General features: G+C 40.1%; 1 protein-coding gene across 7 annotated transcripts in view; it reads left to right on the plus strand.

The window, feature by feature from the left end:
- Positions 1-20,911, plus strand: part of PSEN1 (presenilin 1) — a 56,794-nt gene extending 35,883 nt beyond the window's left edge. For 5 of the 7 annotated variants that reach the window (XM_036257948.1, XM_036257938.1, XM_036257979.1 and 2 more), the window contains 7 exons: positions 586-653; positions 5,631-5,851; positions 6,669-6,767; positions 9,286-9,372; positions 11,201-11,368; positions 14,090-14,208; positions 17,249-19,763. In XM_036257948.1, the coding sequence (XP_036113841.1) occupies positions 586-653; positions 5,631-5,851; positions 6,669-6,767; positions 9,286-9,372; positions 11,201-11,368; positions 14,090-14,208; positions 17,249-17,404 (918 nt within the window). In that variant the 3' untranslated portion in view covers positions 17,405-19,763. Of the gene's footprint in view, positions 1-585; positions 654-5,630; positions 5,852-6,668; positions 6,768-9,285; positions 9,373-11,200; positions 11,369-14,089; positions 14,209-17,248; positions 19,764-20,896 lie in introns of those variants that run through there. The other 2 variants (XR_004959207.1, XM_036257968.1) reach the window with 2 other exon arrangements.
- Positions 20,912-20,982: the final 71 nt, after the last annotated feature.

Here is a 20,982-nt window from a genome sequence, read left to right on the forward strand (position 1 = left end):
TTTAGACAGAAAGTGAGAAGGAGAGAGAGAAACATCGATGAGAGAGAACATCGATTGGCTGCCTCCTGCATGCTCCCACTGGGGATTGGGCCCACAACCTGGTCTTGTGCTCTGATTGGGAATCAAACTGGCAACCTCTTGGTGGATGTTCAACCACTGAGCCACACCAGCCATTTATCTTTAGATAGGGAGGGGAGGGAGGAGAGAGAGAGAGAGAGAGAGAGAGACATTGATGTGAGAGACACATCGATTGGTTGCCTCCCACATGACCCCGACCAGGGCCAGGGATCGAACTGCAACCATGTGCTCTGACGGGAATCGAACCTGCGAGTCTTTGGTCCATGGGCCATAACTCTTAACTGCTGAGCCAGACCAGCGAGGGCTTGCTGAAATTTCTGTTTACTATTATGAGTTGTGTAGTCCCAAAGAGTTCTATATAAGAATACACTGAACCTAAAGTCATGTGTGTTCAGCCATTTGAAAATAATAACATACACAGAAATAATATACTATTTTTGAAATAGGAAATCTGTAATTTTAGGGTCATGGGATCTGTTGTTTATATTAAAATTCTTTCTTTTCTAGGTCATCCATGCCTGGCTTATTATTTCATCTCTGTTGTTGCTGTTCTTTTTCTCATTCATTTATTTGGGGTAAGTGGTGAAATATTTGATCTATTTTTCAGAAAGTAACTGTTAGTGGTCTCTAACCATCACTTAAAGCCATGCCCTTAATTGACAAATTACTCTTAAATTATAATTGTTTTCATATATAAGTCATACTTGCTATATATAAGACAAGTTAATATAACATAGAGATATTCTTTTGTTGAACCTTGCTTATAATAAGTAGAACTGAAAGAACTCAAGACTAGAATCAATTGTAAATCTTTTTTTTTTTTTTTAGATAGAGTGGAAGGGCAGGAGAGAGAGAAAGAGGGAGAAACATAGATGTGAGAGAGACACATTGATTGGTTGCCTCCTACACGACCTTGACTATAGCCAGGCATCAAGCCTGCAACCCGTCAATCTCCAGACCAACACACTAACCACTGAGCCAAACTAACCAGTGCTGTAAGTCTTTTTTAGTGAAGAATTTATTTAATTTTTTTGGTAAATAATTTTTTATATTATTTATTCATAATAGAAATCTATAAATCAGAATGTTAAGAAAGGATTTCAAGAAAGTATATACATGATTTTCAAATTTTTATATTGTTTTATCAGTGGGTTTTTTTTCCCTTTCAAATCTTATTTGAAAATTTCACATATAAAATAAGAAAAAGTAAAACTACTCTGTTGAATAGAGAGGCTTGGAGATTTGCCAGCCTGGCCTTTCTCAGCCCCAGGACAGAATAAAGTGTAAAGTTTAAATCATTGGACTAGCTCTTAAATTAGAAACATAAACAATAAAACTAATACATAAATTGGCTCAGTTGGTTGGAGCTTTGTCCCTTACACCAACAAAAGGTTGTGGGTTACATTTCTGATCAGGGCACATACCTAGGTTGTGGGTTCGATCCCAGGTTGGGGTATTTATGGGAGGCAGTCGATCAGTGGTTTTCTCTCTCTTTCTCTTTCTTCCCCCACCCCTTCCTCTTTAAAATCAACAAAAAAATTAATATATACATTGAAGAGTTTGGTAGAGGCAGTGGGAATAATAACTGAAAGAAGAAACAATTGTGAACATCAATAAGAAATTGATGGTTTTCTAGAAGAAAATTATCAGAACTGACCACTTAAGCAGTAGAAAATCTACATGGAGGCAAAGAAAAAAAAACCCAGAAAGTTGTTGAAGAGATTCCCATCCTACCACCTCTAACAGTAACAGTAACAGTACCAGGCACAAATGGTTTTATATTAAACCTTTTTTTTTATTGATTTATTTAGAGAGAGGAAGGGAGAGAGAGATAGAAGCATCTATGTTAGGGAGAGAAACATTCATCCACTGCCTCCTGCACACCCCCTACATGCCCTGACTGGGAATCTAACTGGGACTTCTCAGTCCATGGGACGAAGCTCAATCTACTGAGCCACAACAGCCGGGCTATGTTAAATCTTTAAGGAGTGGAAAATTCTAATAGTATTTTACCTGTTCCAAAACATAGAAAAAGAAGAAAAGCTTCTAGAATCATTTTACGAAGTCAGTATAGCATTGATATAAAAATCCTATAAATTATCAAGAAAAAGAAAACTGTAGACCAATCCTATTTATTGATACCAAAGGAATAATTAAATATTTAAAAATTAGATTCAGAAACACACTGAAGGAATAATACATTATGACCAAGGGGAATTTGTTTGCAGAATGGAAGACTAGTTCATTACTGGAAAATTTCAATATAAGTCATAGTTCTCTAGGGCATAGTGAAAACAGTGACATGAGAGAGAAAAATGAAAAATAAGAGCTATACAATTTGTAAAAGAAGGCTAAGTTATCAATATTTGGAGATAAAATGATCATTTACTTGGTTTCAGAACTAATCAAAAGACAATTAGAATCACTAAGTATAGTTGGATAAATATTCTAATCTGATAAAGGTGCAGGGAAGTAAACAAGCACACATTAGTGTATAGCTTTTAAGAGCAGTTTGGCATATCCATTAAAATTTTCAGTGCATATGTCCTGAACCTAATAATTTATAGAGATAATAACTGTAACATTGTTTGAATGGCAAAAGAATGGAATTAGTCTAAATATCCATCAATAGAAAACTAGTTAAAATAAATTATGATACATCCATACAATAAAGCCATTAAAAGAGTGAGACAGCTCTAGTATACTAATGTGGAAAGTTCTTCATTAGTATTGTTAGGAGGAAGAAGCTTGGTAAAAAACAGTGTATAGCCCTAGCTGGTTTGGTTCAGTGGTTAGAGCATCCGCCTGCGGTCCAGAGAGACCCTGGTTCGGTTGCCACTAAGGGCGCGTACCTCGGTTGCAGTTTGTCCCCGGCCCTGGTTCCTGGTTGGGTCGTGCAGGAGGCAACCACTCGATGTGTCCCTTTCACGTCGTTTTTCTCTCTCTCTCTCTTCCTCCCACCCTACCTGAACAAAATATGGAAAAATGTCCTTGGGTGAGGATTAAAAAAAAAAAACACAGTGTATAATATGTTATCATTTGTGTCTAATAAAAAATATATATATATGGATAGACACTCTCTGAAAGGTTACACAAGAAATGAATAATAGTGCTTTCCTTTGGAGAGGGGAACTATGGGACAAAGTTAAGAGAAAAATGTACTTTTCATAGTATATGTTGTGAATTTTATGTTATGCTTGTATTACCTAGCAAAAGATCAATTATAATTTGCAGGTTTTTAAAAAATATGTTTTTATTGATTTTAGAGAGTCATGAAGGGGGAGAGAGGGAGAAAGAGAGAGAAAGAATATAGACCAGCTGCCTCCTACATGCCCTCTACTGGGGATCGAGCCTGCAACCCATGCAAGTGCCCTGACTGGGAACCATGTGCCTTGACCTGGTCGAACTGGAACCTCTCGGTGCATGGGACAACACTCAACCAACTGAGCCACACCATCCAGAGATGGGTTTTTGTTTTGTTTTGTTTGAGTTCTAGGATATCTGAAATACTTAATAAAAATAGCTACATTGTCCAGAAATTTCAACATTTTTTCTTGAGATTTCAAAATGAAAAAATCACCTTTCTAGATAGCCCTGGCACCCAAAGTTTGTGCTTAAGTAAATGAATGCTTTCACCCTGGCCGGTTTGGCTCAGCAGTAAAGCATTGGCCCGCGGACCAATGAGTCACAGGTTCGATTTCAGCCAAGGGCACGTACCTTGGTTGTGGTTTACCCCGGCCCTGGTTGGGGTTGTGCAGGAGGCAACCAATCGATGTGTCCCTCTCACATAGATGTTTCTCCCTTTCTTTCCCTCCCACTCTATCTGAAGATAAATAGAAAAATATCTTCGGGTGAAGATTAAAAAATAATAATAAATAAATACATAAATGAGTGCTTTCTTCTCAGTTACCCAGGGCATCTTTCATGCATGTAATCTTTTTATTTATTTATTTTTAAAATCCTCACCTGAGGCTATTTTTCTGTTTATCTTCAGATAGAATGGGAAGGAGAGAGAGGGAGAGAAAGGGATAGAGAAGCATTGAGTTGAGAGGGACACATCGACTGGTTACCTCCTGCACGACCCCACCAGGGCTGGGGACGAACTACAACCAAGGTCACTGCCCTTGGCCGGAATTGATCTTGCGACTCATTGGTCCAGAGGCCAACGTTCTATTGCTGAGCCAAACCAGCCAGGGCAATCTTGTTATTTTTAGGTGATGGAATGTTTTCCCCAAAAACTAAAATAGTATTTCCCTTCATTATGAAAATGGCCCTGACCAGGTAGCTCAGTTGGTTAGAGCATTGTCCTGATACGCCAAGGTTGCAAGTTCAATCCCCACTCAGAGCACATACAAGAATCAACCAATGAAATCATAAACAAGGGGAGCAACAAGTCAATGTTTCTCTCTCGCACTCTCTAAAATAAAAATTGTTTAAAAAGACAAAACATTCATTGTAAAAAAAAAAAAAGATACATTTCACAAGATTATAAAGAGAAAAGTAGTAAAAAAAAAATGACCAGACTCCCATCATCTAAAGATAACTCCTACATCATTTCAGAAGTTATATATTGATATGTTGTTCTCCCTACTCACTACTCACACCCTATTGGATAAATGACATCATTTTTTTTTTCAGGCAACTGTGTCATGTTTATATTCTGTGTGTGTGTGTGTATGTTTTAATTTATCTTTATTGTTGAAAGTAATGGCTGCACTAAATTTTATTTAATGAAAATAACATCATACATCTTAGCTATAAAATTTCTTGTGCATGCTTAATTTTTTCCAGATATTTTATTTTATTTTACTTTTCAGATATTTTATTTTATTATTTTTTATTTTTTGTTAATCCTTACCTGAGGATATTTTTCCATAGATTTTTAGATAGAGTGGAAGGGAGGGAGGGAGGGAGAGAGGGAAACATCGATGTGAGAGAGACACATTGATTGGTTGCCTCCCGCACAACCCCAACTGGGGCTGGGGATCAAACCTGTAACTCAGGTATGTACTCTTGACCAGGAATCAAACCTGCGTCCCTTTGGTCTGCAGGCTGATGCTCTAACTGCTGAGCCAAACTGGCCGGGACCTATTTCAGATATTTTAAATGAGGGTTTCCCAAACTTTAGAATGGTACTTTAGGTGGTATATGGCCTATTTTAGTTTTTGTACTTATTTTTACAGCTATATTCTATGCTACAGGCTTCCCATTTATATGAATGATATTGTTTTCTGTTAAAATAACTTGGAAAAAGTGAAGTAATTTATTTATTATTTATTTATTTGGGGGGGCGCGGTATGTGCCCCTAGTGGGAACCAAACCCAGGACTCTCTGGTCCACAGGCCAATGCTCCAACCGCTGAGCCAAACCGGCCAGGGCAAAAGGCATGTAATTTAAAGAAAAGTGTTAAATAATAGCACAGTTGATATAAGATATAATAAAAATATAAAGGTTAGATATGAATATCTAATGTTTGGGAACCATAGTTCTAAATAGTGTTTTGATGAAGATTATTATACATAAATCTTTTTTATCTGTTTAATTTTTTTCAGGGAAGTGTTTAAAACCTATAATGTTGCTGTGGACTACATTACTATTGCACTCCTGATCTGGAATTTTGGTGTGGTGGGAATGATTGCCATTCATTGGAAAGGTCCTCTGAGACTCCAGCAGGCATATCTGATTATGATCAGTGCGCTCATGGCCTTGGTATTTATCAAGTACCTTCCAGAATGGACTGCGTGGCTCATCTTGGCTGTGATTTCAGTATATGGTAAAACCCAAGATTGACATTTTGTTTATCACAGAGATACCTCACTGGTGTATTTTTCTTCCTCTTCCAGTAATCTTGACTTATGAAAATGATAATGGTTATATTCACTAGCTCTTCAGTAAATAATTAACTAACTATAGTATCTTTTTCATAGAAAAAATTTTTGTATTTTGTTTAGGTTGCCCCCCCAATCAGTTTACCTGCTATTTATTCCATATGCATTCAATATCTTTATTTTAAATGGTTTCTTGATTTTTAGATGGAGAGGAAGGAAGAGGGAGAGAGAAACATCAAAGTGAGAGTATAACATCAATTGGCTGCCTCCTACATGCCCCCTACTGGGATCGAGCCCCAAACCTGGGCATGTGCCCTGACCAGGAATCAAACCAGACACCTTTTGGTGTATGGGACAGTGCCCAACCAATTGAGCCACACTGGCCAGGGTCATTCAACATCTTTTTGTGTTAAAAATTTTTTTAGCCCTGGCCAGTTTGGCTCAGCGGTTGGAGCGTCGGCCTGCAGTCCCGAGAGACCCGGGTTCAGTTCCCACCAAGGGCACGTACCTTGATTGTGGTTTGTTCTCGGCCCTGGTTGGTCATGCGGATGGCAGCCACTTGATGTGTCCCTTTCACGTCGATGTTTCTCTCTCTCTCCCTCCCACTCTACCTGAACAAAAAATGGCAAAATGTCCTCAGATGAGGATAAAAAAAAATGTTTTTTAAATTGTTTCCATTGGTTAATTTCTCTCTAACATACCCGTTTAAAAATTTAGCCAATACATTTTTTTCAGATGTCTTTTCTATTTTTCTCTTTCTAGATTTAGTGGCTGTGTTGTGTCCAAAAGGCCCACTTCGTATGTTGGTTGAAACAGCTCAGGAGAGAAATGAAACTCTCTTTCCAGCTCTCATTTACTCCTGTAAGTATTTCAGAATGGTGTTCAATTAGTAAACATCTTAGAATTTATAGGAACTGAGACACATATAACTATGGTCATTATCATGGTACTTTGTCTCATCTTAAATGCATAGCATTTATTTATTTATTTATTTATTTGTAATGTTCTTATCAATTTCAGAGAAAGGAATGGAAAAGGAGAGAGATAGAAACATTGATGAGAGAGAAGCATTGATTGGCTACTTCCTGCATGCCCTTTACTGGGAATCAAGCCCACAACCCGGGCATGGCCCTGATCTGGAATTGAACCATTGACCTCCTAGTGCGTGAGCCAAAGCTCAACCAACTGATTCATACCAGCTGGGCTTAAATGCATAGCATTTTAATGGAGTTTCTGCAGATCTCTGTTTCCTTGCATATTATTATCTTTTACCTGACATGGGCTCAAGAGAGTTTTTAATATGCAATATTTAAACAAAAAATTTTTTGTTATTGTTAATCCTCACCTGAGGATATTTTTCCATTGATTTTTAGATAGAGTTGAAGTGGGGGAGGGAGGGAGAGGGAAATACCGATGTGAGAGAGACACACGTCAGTGGGTTGCCTCCTGCATGACCTAACCAGGGCCAGGGAGAGAACCTGCAATCCAGGTATGTGCCCTTGACCAAGAATCAAACAAACCCGTGACCCTTCAGCCCACGGGCCCATGCTCTAACCCTGAGCAAAACTGGCCAGGGCCCAAGAAGTAATTTTTATCTTTGAATTCACACTGAGGATATTCAACTAGTCTAGCTATTATCTCAGTGGAATCTTGTAAGCCTGAACAGTTTTCCTCTTGGTTACTTTTCAGGGACTATAAATGATGATGAACAGTTTTACAATAGCAGTTGCAGTTTTAAAGCTACAATAAACATTCGGTTTCAAAATTTTTGTTTTGCCCTGGCCGGTTTGGCTCAGCAGTTAGAGCGTCGGCCTGCAGTCCTGAGAGACTCGGGTTCAGTTCCTGCTAAGGGCGCGTACCTCGGTTGCAGTTTGTCCCCGGCCCTGGTCGGTTGTGCGGGTGGCAGCCACTCGATGTGTTCCTTTCACATCGATGTCTCTCTCTCTCTCTCTCTGTTCCTCTCTCTCCCTCCCACTCTACCTGAACAAAAAATGGAAAAATGTCCTCGGGTGAGGATAAAAAAAAAAAAAAAATTTTGTTTTAAGATTTTTAAAATTGATTTTAGAGGGAGAGAAAGAGTGAGAGTGAAACATGTATTGGCTAACTCCTGCACACCCCCTACCAGGTATCAAGTCCACAACCCGAGCCTGTGCCCTGACCTGGAATTGAACCAGTGACTTCTCAGTGCACAGGATGATGTCCAACCAACTGAGCCACCCCAGTGCCAGACGCTTTTATATGCCAAAATCAAAGAGAACCTTTTGTGTTTTTGTTTTGTTTTTTTAAAATATGTTTTTATTGATTTTTTTTTTTAGAGAGGAAAGAAGAGAGAAATAGAAATATCGGTGTGAGAAACATCAGTTAGCTGCCTCCTGCACAGCCCCCACGGGGGATCTAGCCCGAAGTCTGGGCACTTGCTCTGACTGGGAATCAGACCAGGACCTCTTGAGTCCATGGGATGATGCTCAATCCATTGAGCCACACTGCCCGGGCCCTTTTGTGGTTTTTAATATGCATTTACTTCTGATTGTTAAGGATTCTTTTGTTTTTAATCCTCACCTGAGGATATTTTTCCATTTATCTTTAGATAGAGTGGAAGGAAGGGAGGGAGGGAGAGAGAGAGAGAGAGAGAGAAATTTTGATGTGAGAGAAACACATCAACTGGTTGCCTCCTGCATGACCCCAACCAGGGCCAGGGATGAACTGCAACTGAGGTATATGCCCTTGGCTGGAATCAAGCTTGTGACTCTTTGGTCCATGGGCCGATGCTCTAACCACTGACCAAACTGGCCAGGGCTATTAAGAATTCTTTTTTTTTTTGATAGTTTGTTCAGATAGAGTGGGAGGGAGAGAGAGAGAGAGAAACATCGACATGAAAGGGACACATCGAGTGGTTGCCACCCACATGACCCAACCAGGGCCAGAGACAAACTGCAACCGAGGTACGTGCCCTTAGCGGGAACCAAACCCAGGTCTCTCCAGACCGCAGGCCAGTGCTCTAACTGCTGAGCCAAACCGGACAGGGCAAGAATTCTTTTTTTTTTTTTTAAGAATTTTTTTTCTTTATTGATTTTAGAGAGAGGAGGGAGAGGGAGAGAGAGATAAAAACATTGATGAGAGAGAACATCGATAGGCCCCCCCACTGAGGATTGGGCCATCAACCTGGGCATGTGCCCTGACCAGGTATTGAACCAGCGTCCTCTTGATGTATGGTTCAACCCTCAACCACTGAGCCACACCGAATGGGCCTATTAAGTATTCTTAAGGGGACATTAAGGAGATTGGTGATTTGTGTAGAGAACTAATGGCCAGCTATCTATTTGTACACTTTTCCTTCTGTATTTCCAGTGCTTACTTGGAATTTTGTCTTTCTTAACAGCGACAATGGTGTGGTTGGTGAATATGGCAAAAGGAGATCCAGAAGCCCAAAGGAAGGTATCCAAAAACTCCAATTATAATGCACAAAGTAGGTGACTTTTATATGGTAATTTCCTAATATTTTTAGGGTTATTGTCATCTTACAGGCTAACACTGAGTTATATAAAGTGATGATTTTAACCTCTTTTTTTGGTCATAGAATTTTTTGAGAATCTCTTGAAAGCTGTGGTAATACCCAGTAAATACAGATAAATATTAAGGAGTTCAGATGCGCAAAACCCAACAGTACTGCCAAGACCGCCCTAGCTTAAGAATTTCTGCCATTGAATACCATTAATATCAGTATGGAAAGTTTCAAGTTGAGGCTGATTTTAAAAAGAAAAAGTAGGCTTTTCCTCCAGATGTTAAAAATGTAAATCTCTTATCTGACAAGGCCAGAGTAACTTAAAAATAATTTTATTTTAGATGTGATAATGTTTATACTGAGAAGATAAAATATTCCAGGTGGATGTGACTTTCTGGAGGAGAATAATGTTGATGACCTAGGAGGGGAGATTAAAAGGCTCAAGTATGCATACTATAGAAGATGTTAAGGAGAACATAAGTTAGGAGTTGTTATTAGAAAGAGTTGAATAACAAAACAATATTAACAGTCAAGAAAAAAGGAACTTTTTTTTAATTTTAATTTTTATTTATTTATTTTTTTTATTTTTATCCTCACCCGAGGACATTTTTCCATTTTTTGTTCAGGTAGAGTGGGAGGGAGAGAGAGGAACAGAGAGAGAGAGAGAAACATCGATGTGAAAGGAACACATCGAGTGGCTGCCACCCGCACAACCGACCAGGGCCGGGGACAAACTGCAACCGAGGTACGCGCCCTTAGCGGGAACCGAACCCAGATCTCTCAGGACCGCAGGCCGACGCTCTAACCGCTGAACCAAACCGGCCAGGGCAAGGAACTTTTTTTTTAAGAAAAGCAAAGGGCTAACCTTATAAGGAAGCTGAAAAACAGAGGCAGAATAAAGGTTGGCGATGGACATGAAAAGGGCCTTAACTGAGTTGCTGTTTGTCAGGAAAGGAAGAGGTTAGGTTTTATAGAGCCAAGAAAACTGCTCTTTTAGCTTTTGGGTAACTTAGGAGGACACTTTCAACTGAGAATTCCTATTTGGGACCCAAAGATATCAGGCTCATTCTGCAGTGAACATGGGGGCAGAACAAGATGACATTGTACCAACAGTAGACCTACTAGAGAAGTAGGAAATATATTGGAAATAATTGCTACAAGTCTGGTTATTGTATTAACCTATGTTAAGCTAAAGAAAATTAAAAGATCGTTTGTTTATGCATATATACATTTATATGTATGTGAGTAAGAATGTTTAGATGGCACATCAAGATTTTATTCTTTTGACAAATGTTGATTGAGCACCTGTGTGCCCGATACTTTGCTAGGCACTGAGGATATAGCACAGAACAAGATATCAGGTATAGTTCCAGGCATTATATCCAGATAAGAACATCCAGGGGAAGAAAGGGGTGGTTAGTAAAAAGTGAGAAAAATGTTCTCTAAATTCCCAGAAGACTTTGTCTCACCACACACTGACTATACGAAACCCACAGCCTCAGAGCTTTCATTGGGAAGAGCAGTGATGGGCTTGGATTGATTAGGATTTACCACCTGAGTGGGCAAAAGGTGAAAACCTAAACAAATCAAGACTGCCCTCAGAAATAAGGGGAGAAATGGCTATTGAATAAAGCATTCAACAAGCCCTGCTGCAGCCCATATTTTATGGTTTAAGAGCCAGCTAACCTAGTTTCAATGACAATTAAGTAGTTACTGTTTCCATGTAATTTTCTCAAAGATATTAAGAAATCTTTCTGAATATTACAGTTGTGATTTTTACTTTTTCTTGAAGGCACAGAGAGTGAGTCACAAGTGACAGAAAGTGATGATGGTGGCTTCAGTGAAGAGTGGGAAGCCCAGAGGGACAGTCGCCTGGGACCTCATCACTCTACAACTGAGTCACGAACTGCTGTACAGGAAATTTCCAGCAGCATCCTAGCCAGTGAGGACCCAGAAGAAAGTATGTGTATTTCTTTAGTTGAAAAATCATGGATTCCTTTACTGCTACAGCATCAAACCTCCCAAAATAAAACGAATCTAGGGCATTACAGTCTAATTCTAAATAACAGTACAGCTTTTAGTGGGAAATACCATTAGTTGGTGCTTCTCTCATAGCACCATTTGTTATTGAGTCAAATTCTGCCCTTCGGGATTTTGAAATAGGCCCTTTACAGCCTGATCTTTGGCATTTGTTTTATAAGGTCAAAGATTTCTTTGAAATTATTTTTCCAATAAGACTTTATGGCTGCAATATGCTTGTGTGCAAATATTTTATTAATATTTTTCATTCTTTGCTATACAGAGACCTATTGATTTGAATGTTTCAACTTCTTTTTTTGTTTAATTTTTTTTCTTTATTAATCTTTTAGAGAGAGAGCGAGAGTGAGATACAAACATCGATGTGAGATTGAACAGCTGCCTCCTGTATGCCCCCCACTGGGGATTGAGCCCAAAACCCAGGCATGTGCCCTGACCCAGAATCTGACTGGGAATCTGACCTGGAATGAGACCGTGACCTCTCAATCCAAGGGATGATGCTCAATCCACAGAGCCACACTGGCCAGGCTGCATTAGTGTTTTATTTTATTTATTTTGGTTTGTTATATCCTCACCCAAGGACGTTTTTGCATTTATCCAGATAGTGTGGGAGGGAGAGAAAGAGGAAGAGAGAGAGAGAAACATCGATGTGAGAGAGACACATCGACTGGCTGCCGCCCACACGACCCCAACCGGGGCCAGGGACAAACTGCAACCAAGGTAGATGTTCTTAGTGGGAACCGAACCTGGTTCTCTCTGGTCCACAGGCCAACGCTCTAACTACTGAGCCAAACTGGCCAGGGCTGCATTAGTGTTTTAAACCAGACTTACAGTTACTTATAAAAGTCTCCATTTATACTAGAAATTGGTTTCTAAAAAGGTACATATGTCTTTTGGGACAACCTTTTTTTTTTTTTTTTTTTTTTATCCTCACCCGAGGACATTTTTTTTTTTTTCCGTTTTTTGCACAGATAGAGTGGGAGGGAGAGAGAGAGAGAGAGGGAAACATCGATGTGAAGGGACACATCGAGTGGCTGCCACCTGCATGACCAACCAGGGCCGGGGACAAACTGCAACCGAGGTACATGCCCTAAGCGGCAACCGAACCCGGGTCTCTCCGGACCGCAGGCCGATGCTCTAACCGCTGAGCCAAACCGGCCAGGGTTGGGACAACCTTTTAATCAATATTTAATCAGAAACTAAACTAAACAGTTTTAAATTAGAAATGTAAAGCATTTTTACTCAGCGTGAAGGCAGTTGTGCTGGCAAATTTCAAAATATATTTCCCTCAAACATCATTCAGGTAGCAGGCTCATCCTAAGTGTACTACTGTTGGTCTTAAAATTGACCAGAGTAGTGAAATTAACCTGTTGTTTCCAGGTGTGGAAATTTGACTCATGAAGGTTCTTTTTCTGTTACCTCAAGGAAGACGAGACATAGGATTTTTTTTTTTTTTCCAAGTAGAGGAAGAGATTGAGCCCTGGCCGGTTTGGCTCAGTGGTTAGAGTGTTGGCCTGCGGACCAAAGAGTCGCAGGTTCAATTCTGGTCAAGGGCACATACCTCGGTTGCGGTTCATCCCCGGCCCTGGTTGGGGTCGTGCAGGAGGCCACCAGTCGATGTGTCTCTCTCACATCAATGTTTTTCTCTCTCCCCCTCCCTCCCACTCTACCTGAAGATAAATGGAAAAATATCCTTGGGTGAGGATTAAAAAAAAAAGGTAAAATAATAAATTGCAGGCAGTTTTTAATGTTTATATTTATTTAAAAGATAAATAGGAAATATTCATTATTATGCTATTTAAGCTAGACACATATTATGCTGTTAGAGTCTTTTAGAGAAATACTACAATTAAAGTGTCCAAGCTATTAATCCATCAACTGGTAAATGGGTAAGCAAACTTAGAATACACTGTATATTTATACAATGGAAAATTATTTATCAGTACAAAGGAGGAAACTATAGACATGAAGTATCATGGATAAACCTCAAAAACGTTATGTTAACTGAAAGAAGCCAGTCACAAAATACTTTATAATGTATGAGTCCATTTCTGTGAAATGTCAGGAAAAAGTAGATTTATAGATAGAGCAGATCAGTGGTTGCTTATGGCCTAGAGTGGGAGTGGGGATTAACTAAATAGGCACAAGGTAGAGTGTTGGAAATGTGGGGGATTGTGAAAATGGTTACACAACTCTAAATTTTTTACAATCATTTAATTCTATACTTACACACATAGGTGGATTTTATTAAATAAATTGTACCTCAATAAATCTATTTTAAAAAGGGGGGATGATATGTATAGGGTTTTTTTGTGAGGATTTATTAGAACAAGTGCCAGCTATAAACTAGACATTAATAGATGCCAATTATTATTTATTATTATTACTATTTTTGATATGTAACAGCAGCATCTGTGGTTAAGATCCCAGAGTCAGCCATACAGAATCTGAAATTTCTATAGTAAGGGAAAAAAAAAGAGAAAACCTAGCTCAAGCCTAATTTTGTATGATATCACTTACTGATTTCTCATTTAGTTTAGGGTGGAGTGGAGAAGTGACATTTTTGAATTGTGAAATCATAGCAAATTGTGAAATCATAGCAAAGAATGACAAGCTTTTTATATTTGTAATCTTTCCATTTTAGGGGGAGTAAAACTTGGATTAGGAGATTTTATTTTCTACAGTGTTCTGGTTGGTAAAGCTTCCGCAACAGCCAGTGGAGACTGGAACACAACCATAGCCTGTTTTGTAGCCATATTAATTGTAAGTATACACTAATGAAAACATGTTAGAATGCACCATCTCAAAACTGATTATACTGTCATGTTAAGGCAATCCTATTTTAACCCCAGCCAGGCTAAATGTTCCAATCACCTGGGAGCTTTTTAATTAGCCCTGGCTGGTTTGGCTCAGCAGGTGGGGCGTCGGCCCAAGGACCAAAGAGTCTCAGGTTTGATTCTGGTTGAGGACACATACCTCAGTTTCAGTTCAGTCCCTGGCCCTGGTTGGAGTTGTGCCAGAGGCAACCAATCAATGTGTCTCTCTCACATTGATGCGTGGGTGTGTGTGTGTGTGTGTGTGTGTCTCTCTCTCTCTCTCTCCCCCCCTCCTTTCCTCTCCCTCCCTTCTTCTGACTCTATTTGAAGATAAATGGAAAAAGATCCTCGAGTGAGGATTTGAAAAAAACACACAATAATTAGACCTCACCTGAGTAGTTCTCCACCTGGCCACACATTAAAATCACCTCGGTGCCCTGACCGGTTTGGCTCAGCAGTTAGAGCATCGGCCTGCGGTCCCGAGAGACCCGGGTTCGGTTGCCGCTAAGGGCATGTACCTTGGTTGCAGTTTGTCCCCGGCCCTGGTTGGGTTGTGTAGGTGGCAACCACTCGATGTGTCCCTTTCACATCGATGTTTCTCTCTCTCTCTCTCCCTCCCACTCTATCTGAACAAAATATAAAAAAAAAAAAAAATGTCCTCGGGTGAGGATAAAAAAATAAATAAATAATAAAATCACCTCAGACCTTAAAAAACTGTGTGTCTCCACCCTGAAGTATTCTTATTTATTTTGTTTCAATTGTGTATCTTTTTTTTTCATTTTTTTCTTTATTTATTTTAGATAGGAAGGGAGAGAGAGTCAGAAACATTAATGAGAGAGAACATCAGTTGGCCGCCTCCTGCATGCCTCCCACTGGGGATCGGGCCCACAGCCTGGGCATGTGCCCTGACTGGGAATTGAACTGGCGACCTCTTAGTGCGTGAGTCAACCCTCAATTAGTGAGCCACACCGGCCAGGCTATATATCTTATTTTTAAAGTTCCCCAGGAAATTCTGATTAGGAACCACTGCTTCAGTCCGCATACATATGTAGGAAATTAGCTGTGTCTTTAAAGGGGTGAGTATATCCTCACTTAGTCCCTGAGTTTGGTGGTGCTTTTGCATTTAATGCCATAGCTGCAGTATAGTGTTCCTGTGGGCAACAGTTATGAGGTGAGAAAAGTTAACAGTGCCTGATCTCACGTAGATTTTGCTCATACAACCACAACATGAACTCTGAAGCTTTCAAAAATATGATTTATGTAAATAACTCATAAGATGTTTCTTACTGCTTTTTTTACTAAAGATGGATGGATCTCTTTGATGTTTCATGTACAAGTAAAGTTAGATGAAAGCCTTTATATTCCATTTATTTCGTAATTACATTTGTGATTTACAACGATAATATAACCAGTTAGAATTTTCATGTATTTTATTTCTCTTTTGAGGTTAGTTTTCTGGGTGTATCTTTTAAGAAGAAAATTACTTATTCTGGATAAACCTGAAATGACGCTTAGCCTCCAGAATTTATAGTTAGTGTCTCAGTAACTAGAGTAAAAAATAGAATATATTATATGGCTGCTCTGTGTTTCCAAGAAAGCAGCAATATAATTTTTATAAACTTAAAAAAAAGTCCTCACCCAAGGATATGTTTTATTTTATTTTTATTTTTTGTTAATCTTCACCCGAGGATATTTTTTTATTGATTTTTTTAGAGAGTGGGAAGGAGGGGGAGGAGATAGAGAAAGAGAAACAATGATGTGAGAGAGACACATCAGTTGGTTGCCTCCTGCACTTGCTCCAACCAGTGCCAGGGATGGAACCTGTGATCCAGGCACATGCCCTTGACCAGTAATTGAACCTGAGACCCTTTGGTACACTAGTCAACACTCAAACCACTGAACTACACCAGCTAGGGCTATGTTTACTAATGTTAGAGAAAGAGCAAGGGAGATCAATTGGTTGCCACCCGCATGCACCTGGACCTGGGATCAACCCAAAACATAGGTATGTGCCCTGACTGGGAATCAAACCCTCATCCAACTGAACCACCTGGCCAGGGCACTTTTTATAAACTTTTATTGGCATATTCTTTTTTAAAATTATTTTTATTGATTTTTTTTTTTTTTTTTTTTTTTTTTTTTTTTAGAGAGAGAGAGGAAGGGAGAGAGGGAGAGAGATAGAAGCATCAATGAGAGAGAACATCAATTGACCACCTCCTGCATGCCCCCACTGGAGGTTTGGCTCACAACCTGGGCATGTGCCCTGACCGGGAATCAAACCAGTGACCTCTTGGTGCATGCATGGGTCGACACTCAACCACTAAGCCAGACCGGCTGGGCTATTGGCATATTCTGTGTGCCTCTTTGTTCCTCCAAATGCTTTTCACTTCTGAGATTTTAGCCAGCCAAACTAAACTGATAGCCAACTCAATATTTTAGATAGAAATTTTTGTATTATTTAACTTTTTTCAAAAATAGTTTTACTGCCCTGGCCGGTTTGGCTTAGCAGTTAGAGCATTGGCCTGTGGTCCAGAGAGACCTGGGTTCGGTTCCCACTAAAGGCACGTACCTCGGTTGCAGTTTGTCCCGGGCCCTGGTGGGTCATGCAGGTGGCAGCCACTCGATGTGTCCCTTTCATGTCGATGTTTCTCTCTCTCTCTCTTCCTCTCTCCCTCCCACTCTATCTGAACAAAAAATGTCCTCAGATGAGGGTAAAAAAAAAAAAATAGTTTTACTTATTTTCAGGTTCTATTCCTTACCTAAAATTAGGGGATCAAGACAAGAATGTGTGCATAATGAATTCTGTGTTGTGGCAAAGGAAAATAAAAGTTTTTTTCGGGTTTAATGGGAACATTTGTTCTAAAATTTAACCTTAAAGGATTGTATTCAATTAACTAAATTAAGTCTGAGACTTGTGATTGAGTTGTTTTACAAGAAATACTTTCATAATTATGTCTGAGTTTGTGTCTTTCCCCTCTCCCCCACAGGGTCTGTGCCTTACATTATTACTCCTCGCCATTTTCAAGAAAGCATTGCCAGCTCTTCCAATCTCGATCACCTTTGGGCTTGTTTTTTACTTTGCCACAGATTATCTTGTGCAACCCTTTATGGACCAATTAGCATTCCATCAATTTTATATTTAGCAGATTTGTGATTAGACTCCCGTGTATTTTTCTCCTTTGACTATAATAAAATCTTGCAAGGACAAAGGTGATTTTCCTGTGTCCACATCTAACAAAGTCAAGAATTCCAAGCTGGACTTTTCGCAGCTTCCTTCCACGTCTTCCTGACTATTCGAACTATAGGGCATTGGAAGGAGGTGTCTACAGAAAATGGTTTTGAAAATACGTCATTGTGGTGGACTGAGTCCCTTGTTGCAAAAACTACCAGCTTTTAGGGACAAGGACAAGGAAAAGTGATGGGCCAAGAAGTTGCTGTGCTCCCACCAGCAGTTTGACCCTTGGTCACAGGTGAATTTTACCAACACTGCAGACTCTCGGACTGCCATTATGAAGCGGTTAAATGAAGTGGTTTAAACCAAACAGGATTCATCATCTTAAACAACATGTTGAAAACCAACCTAATCAGACTGTATTGAACTCTCAACCTTTTCAGGAGGTACTGTAAGGAGAGCAGGTACCAGCAGCAAAATGGAAAGGTGGAAAGGGGTTCAGACTTTCACTTCCAGACTTTTTTTGCTGCAGACATCATTTTTCAATAAGACTTTTTTTTCACCTTGAGTCAAGTCAGATTTATAAGTTGATTTTGACCATTTTTGTTCTCAAGCACTGAAACTCATTACCATCTATGGTTGCCATTTCTTCCCAAGGCCAGTATGAATTTACTTGAGATTGCTTTATCTTAAAATTTTTAACCTCCGGTTCCAAATTCAGTAAGTTCTAGAAATAATGGAACTATAACTCAGTAGTTTTCTTTCACCCTTAGATAAATTCTGGTTTTATCTCCCAATTCCTGATTTTTAGGCATATTTGTAGGTTTCCCTGCCCTCATTGCATTCTTTGTTCCCCATCCTTCCCTTTCTCCTCCCATAAGTGGTTATTTCACACAGCAAATAAGATAGCTGTGTTGTGGTAGCAGACGATCCCGTTATCCTAGGATTTTACTGTGTGTGGTGCAAAGAATGTGTTATGAGTCAGTGTTATCAGCCTCGCTGTCATAATTTCTTCAATAGCAAATACCACGTATGCCCAAAGACAGTAGTGTTAAAGCAGAGTAAAATGGTTGGTGAAGCACTTTCTGTCCTGGGTTTTCATTTTTTAGTACAACCCATTGTCTCTGATAGTAGGTTGGAATTCAAACCAAGAGCCAAAAGCTGGTGGTACATAAAGGTATGAATTGGTTGTATCAGTACAAAGCAAGAGTTTGGAGAAAGCCATTGTTGCACCTGGTGAGCCCGGGAAGAACCTAGGGCCAGGGGGAGAACCAGGTGCCAAGAGAAGAAAGAAGGAGCCTCCAACAGCCAATGACACAAAATGAGCTAATGTCTTGTGGGCAGATGTGAAGGAGGAGATCCCAGTTATTCCTCCAGAGCCTCTCAGTGGGCATTTTGTGGTTTCCCTTTTGCTTTACCTTTCATTTCAGTATATCTTTGTGTGAATAGGGCAGCAGGGTTCAGGCCCAGGAATTTCAGTTGAACAACGCACACAACAGAGCCATCGCCCGTGGGCACATGGCACCTCCAGATGAAGCTTTGCCAGGGCACAGCCCTTCTTTTACCCCAGACGACCCTGAGCCATAGTGATCAGACTAAGCATTTGTGAGGAACGTAGTTTCCCCATGTGGCTGAAGGACGACCAGCTTTTCCTCTTTCTCCTGCAGCCTTCTCTCAGCCTATATGATCTACTTTGGGATTGGTGCTCTTTGCAGTTTAGAATATTTGTTTTCTGTCATGGAGTATTTCTTAGAAACTAACTTTAGGAGCAGTGTGCTGGTACTTACCTGAGTATAAGTGAAAACTGGCTCATATTAGGCAGTTGAGGACTGCAGGGAAAATCAGCTGTGCAAAGAAAGGGCGGCTGAGAGTAATAGATCCTTTCATCTGTTTTTTTCTTTGTTTGTTTAGCCCCTTTTTTTCAAGATTCTATTTTTTCCCTCAGACATGTGGCAGTGTTGTGGGTGTTCTAGAAAGACATACTATTCAACAGCTACAACAAAGCCACCTGGACATCAATCTGTGATTTGAAGCCATCTTGAGGGAGCCCTGATCTAGAGCAGTTTATCTGCACGAGGGTTCAGATATGTGGTGTGTGCATGTGTGTTTAAATCTACCCCGTGTGTTACTGTCCTGTGTAGAAAGATTGCAATAAATCTGTCACTTTCTACAAGATGGACCCATATTTCAGCATAGAGAGAACACATCTTACCCTTTTAATCAATCTCAGATGCAGAACTTTTTCTTTACATCTTTTTGAAATCAATTCAGTCATTTTTGAAGTATCAAAGTGCTAGTCTTCCACCATGAAAAATAAATTGTCACACTCTGGCCGGTTTGGCTCAGCGGTTAGAGCATCGGCCTGTGGTCCAGAGAGACCCGGGTTCGGTTCCCACTAAGGGCACGTACCTCGGTTGCAGTTTGTCCCCGGCCCTGGTTGGGTCGTGTGGGTGGCAGCCACTCGATGTTCCTTTTCACGTCGATGTTTCTCTCTCTCTTTTCCTCTCTCTACCTCCTACTCTATCTGAACAAAAAATGGAAAATGCCCTCGGGTGAGGATAAAAAAATAATAAATTGTCACTAGAGAGAACAGTACCAATTCACTGAGGACGCGCCCTCCTGGGCCCACGGTGGCTGTGGAGCCAGCAACACAAAGGATAAAGCATGAGCAGCCAAGCCACCCGCTCACTGAAAGGAAGGAAAGCTAAGGAAAAAGTGGCCACTGATGTCTGGGTCTGACTGGCTGAGACAATAAAAAGTATATACAGAATGGTGCTACCAACTAGCCTCTGGAAGTATCAACCATATTTGGAAGATTTGTCAAGTTTTTTCAAAGAGGAAGAGCTCACATTCCTGTTTTTGATTCCCAGGTTAGTGTGTGGTCTTTGGATCACAACTCTCACTATAAATGACTAAGTTTCTTGATCAGAAAAAGAGAAGCTTTGTAAACAACTTGAAACATTCATAAGTGAGCAAATGATTGATTTCACTATAGAAGAAGCAAGTAAACAGGTGATATTTTTTTCTTTTAAACTCCCAGATCCCATTTCTAAAAGTTTCCCTGGGTTTTTATTTTTTATTTTTATTTATTTTTCATTTTTATTTTTTTATCCTCACCCGAGGACATTTTTCCATTTTTTGTTCAGGTAGAGTGGGAGGGAGAGAGAGGAACAGAGAGAGAGAGAGAGAAACATCGATGTGAAAGGAACATCGAGTGGCTGCCACCCGCACAACCAACCAGGGTCGGGGACAAACTGCAACCGAGGTACATGCCCTTAGCGGGAACCGAACCCGGGTCTCTCAGGACCGCAGGCCGAGGCTCTAACCGCTGAACCAAACTGGCCAGGGCTTCCCTGGGTTTTTAGAACCCTTCCTTCATTAACAGTTGCTTGAACAAATAATGTGTTTACTACTTGCCCTCACTTGGCCTCTAAACACCTAACATATGTCTTCTTGTTCATAGTTTGTAGAATGTAAGACAGAAGTTAAGCTACCACATAAGGTCCTCCAGGATCAGGCATCTCAAGGAAGCCTCTGAGCCGGATCCCC

This window comes from Molossus molossus, unplaced genomic scaffold (assembly GCF_014108415.1).
Source record: "Molossus molossus isolate mMolMol1 unplaced genomic scaffold, mMolMol1.p scaffold_m16_p_1, whole genome shotgun sequence".
Lineage (NCBI taxonomy): Eukaryota > Metazoa > Chordata > Mammalia > Chiroptera > Molossidae > Molossus > Molossus molossus.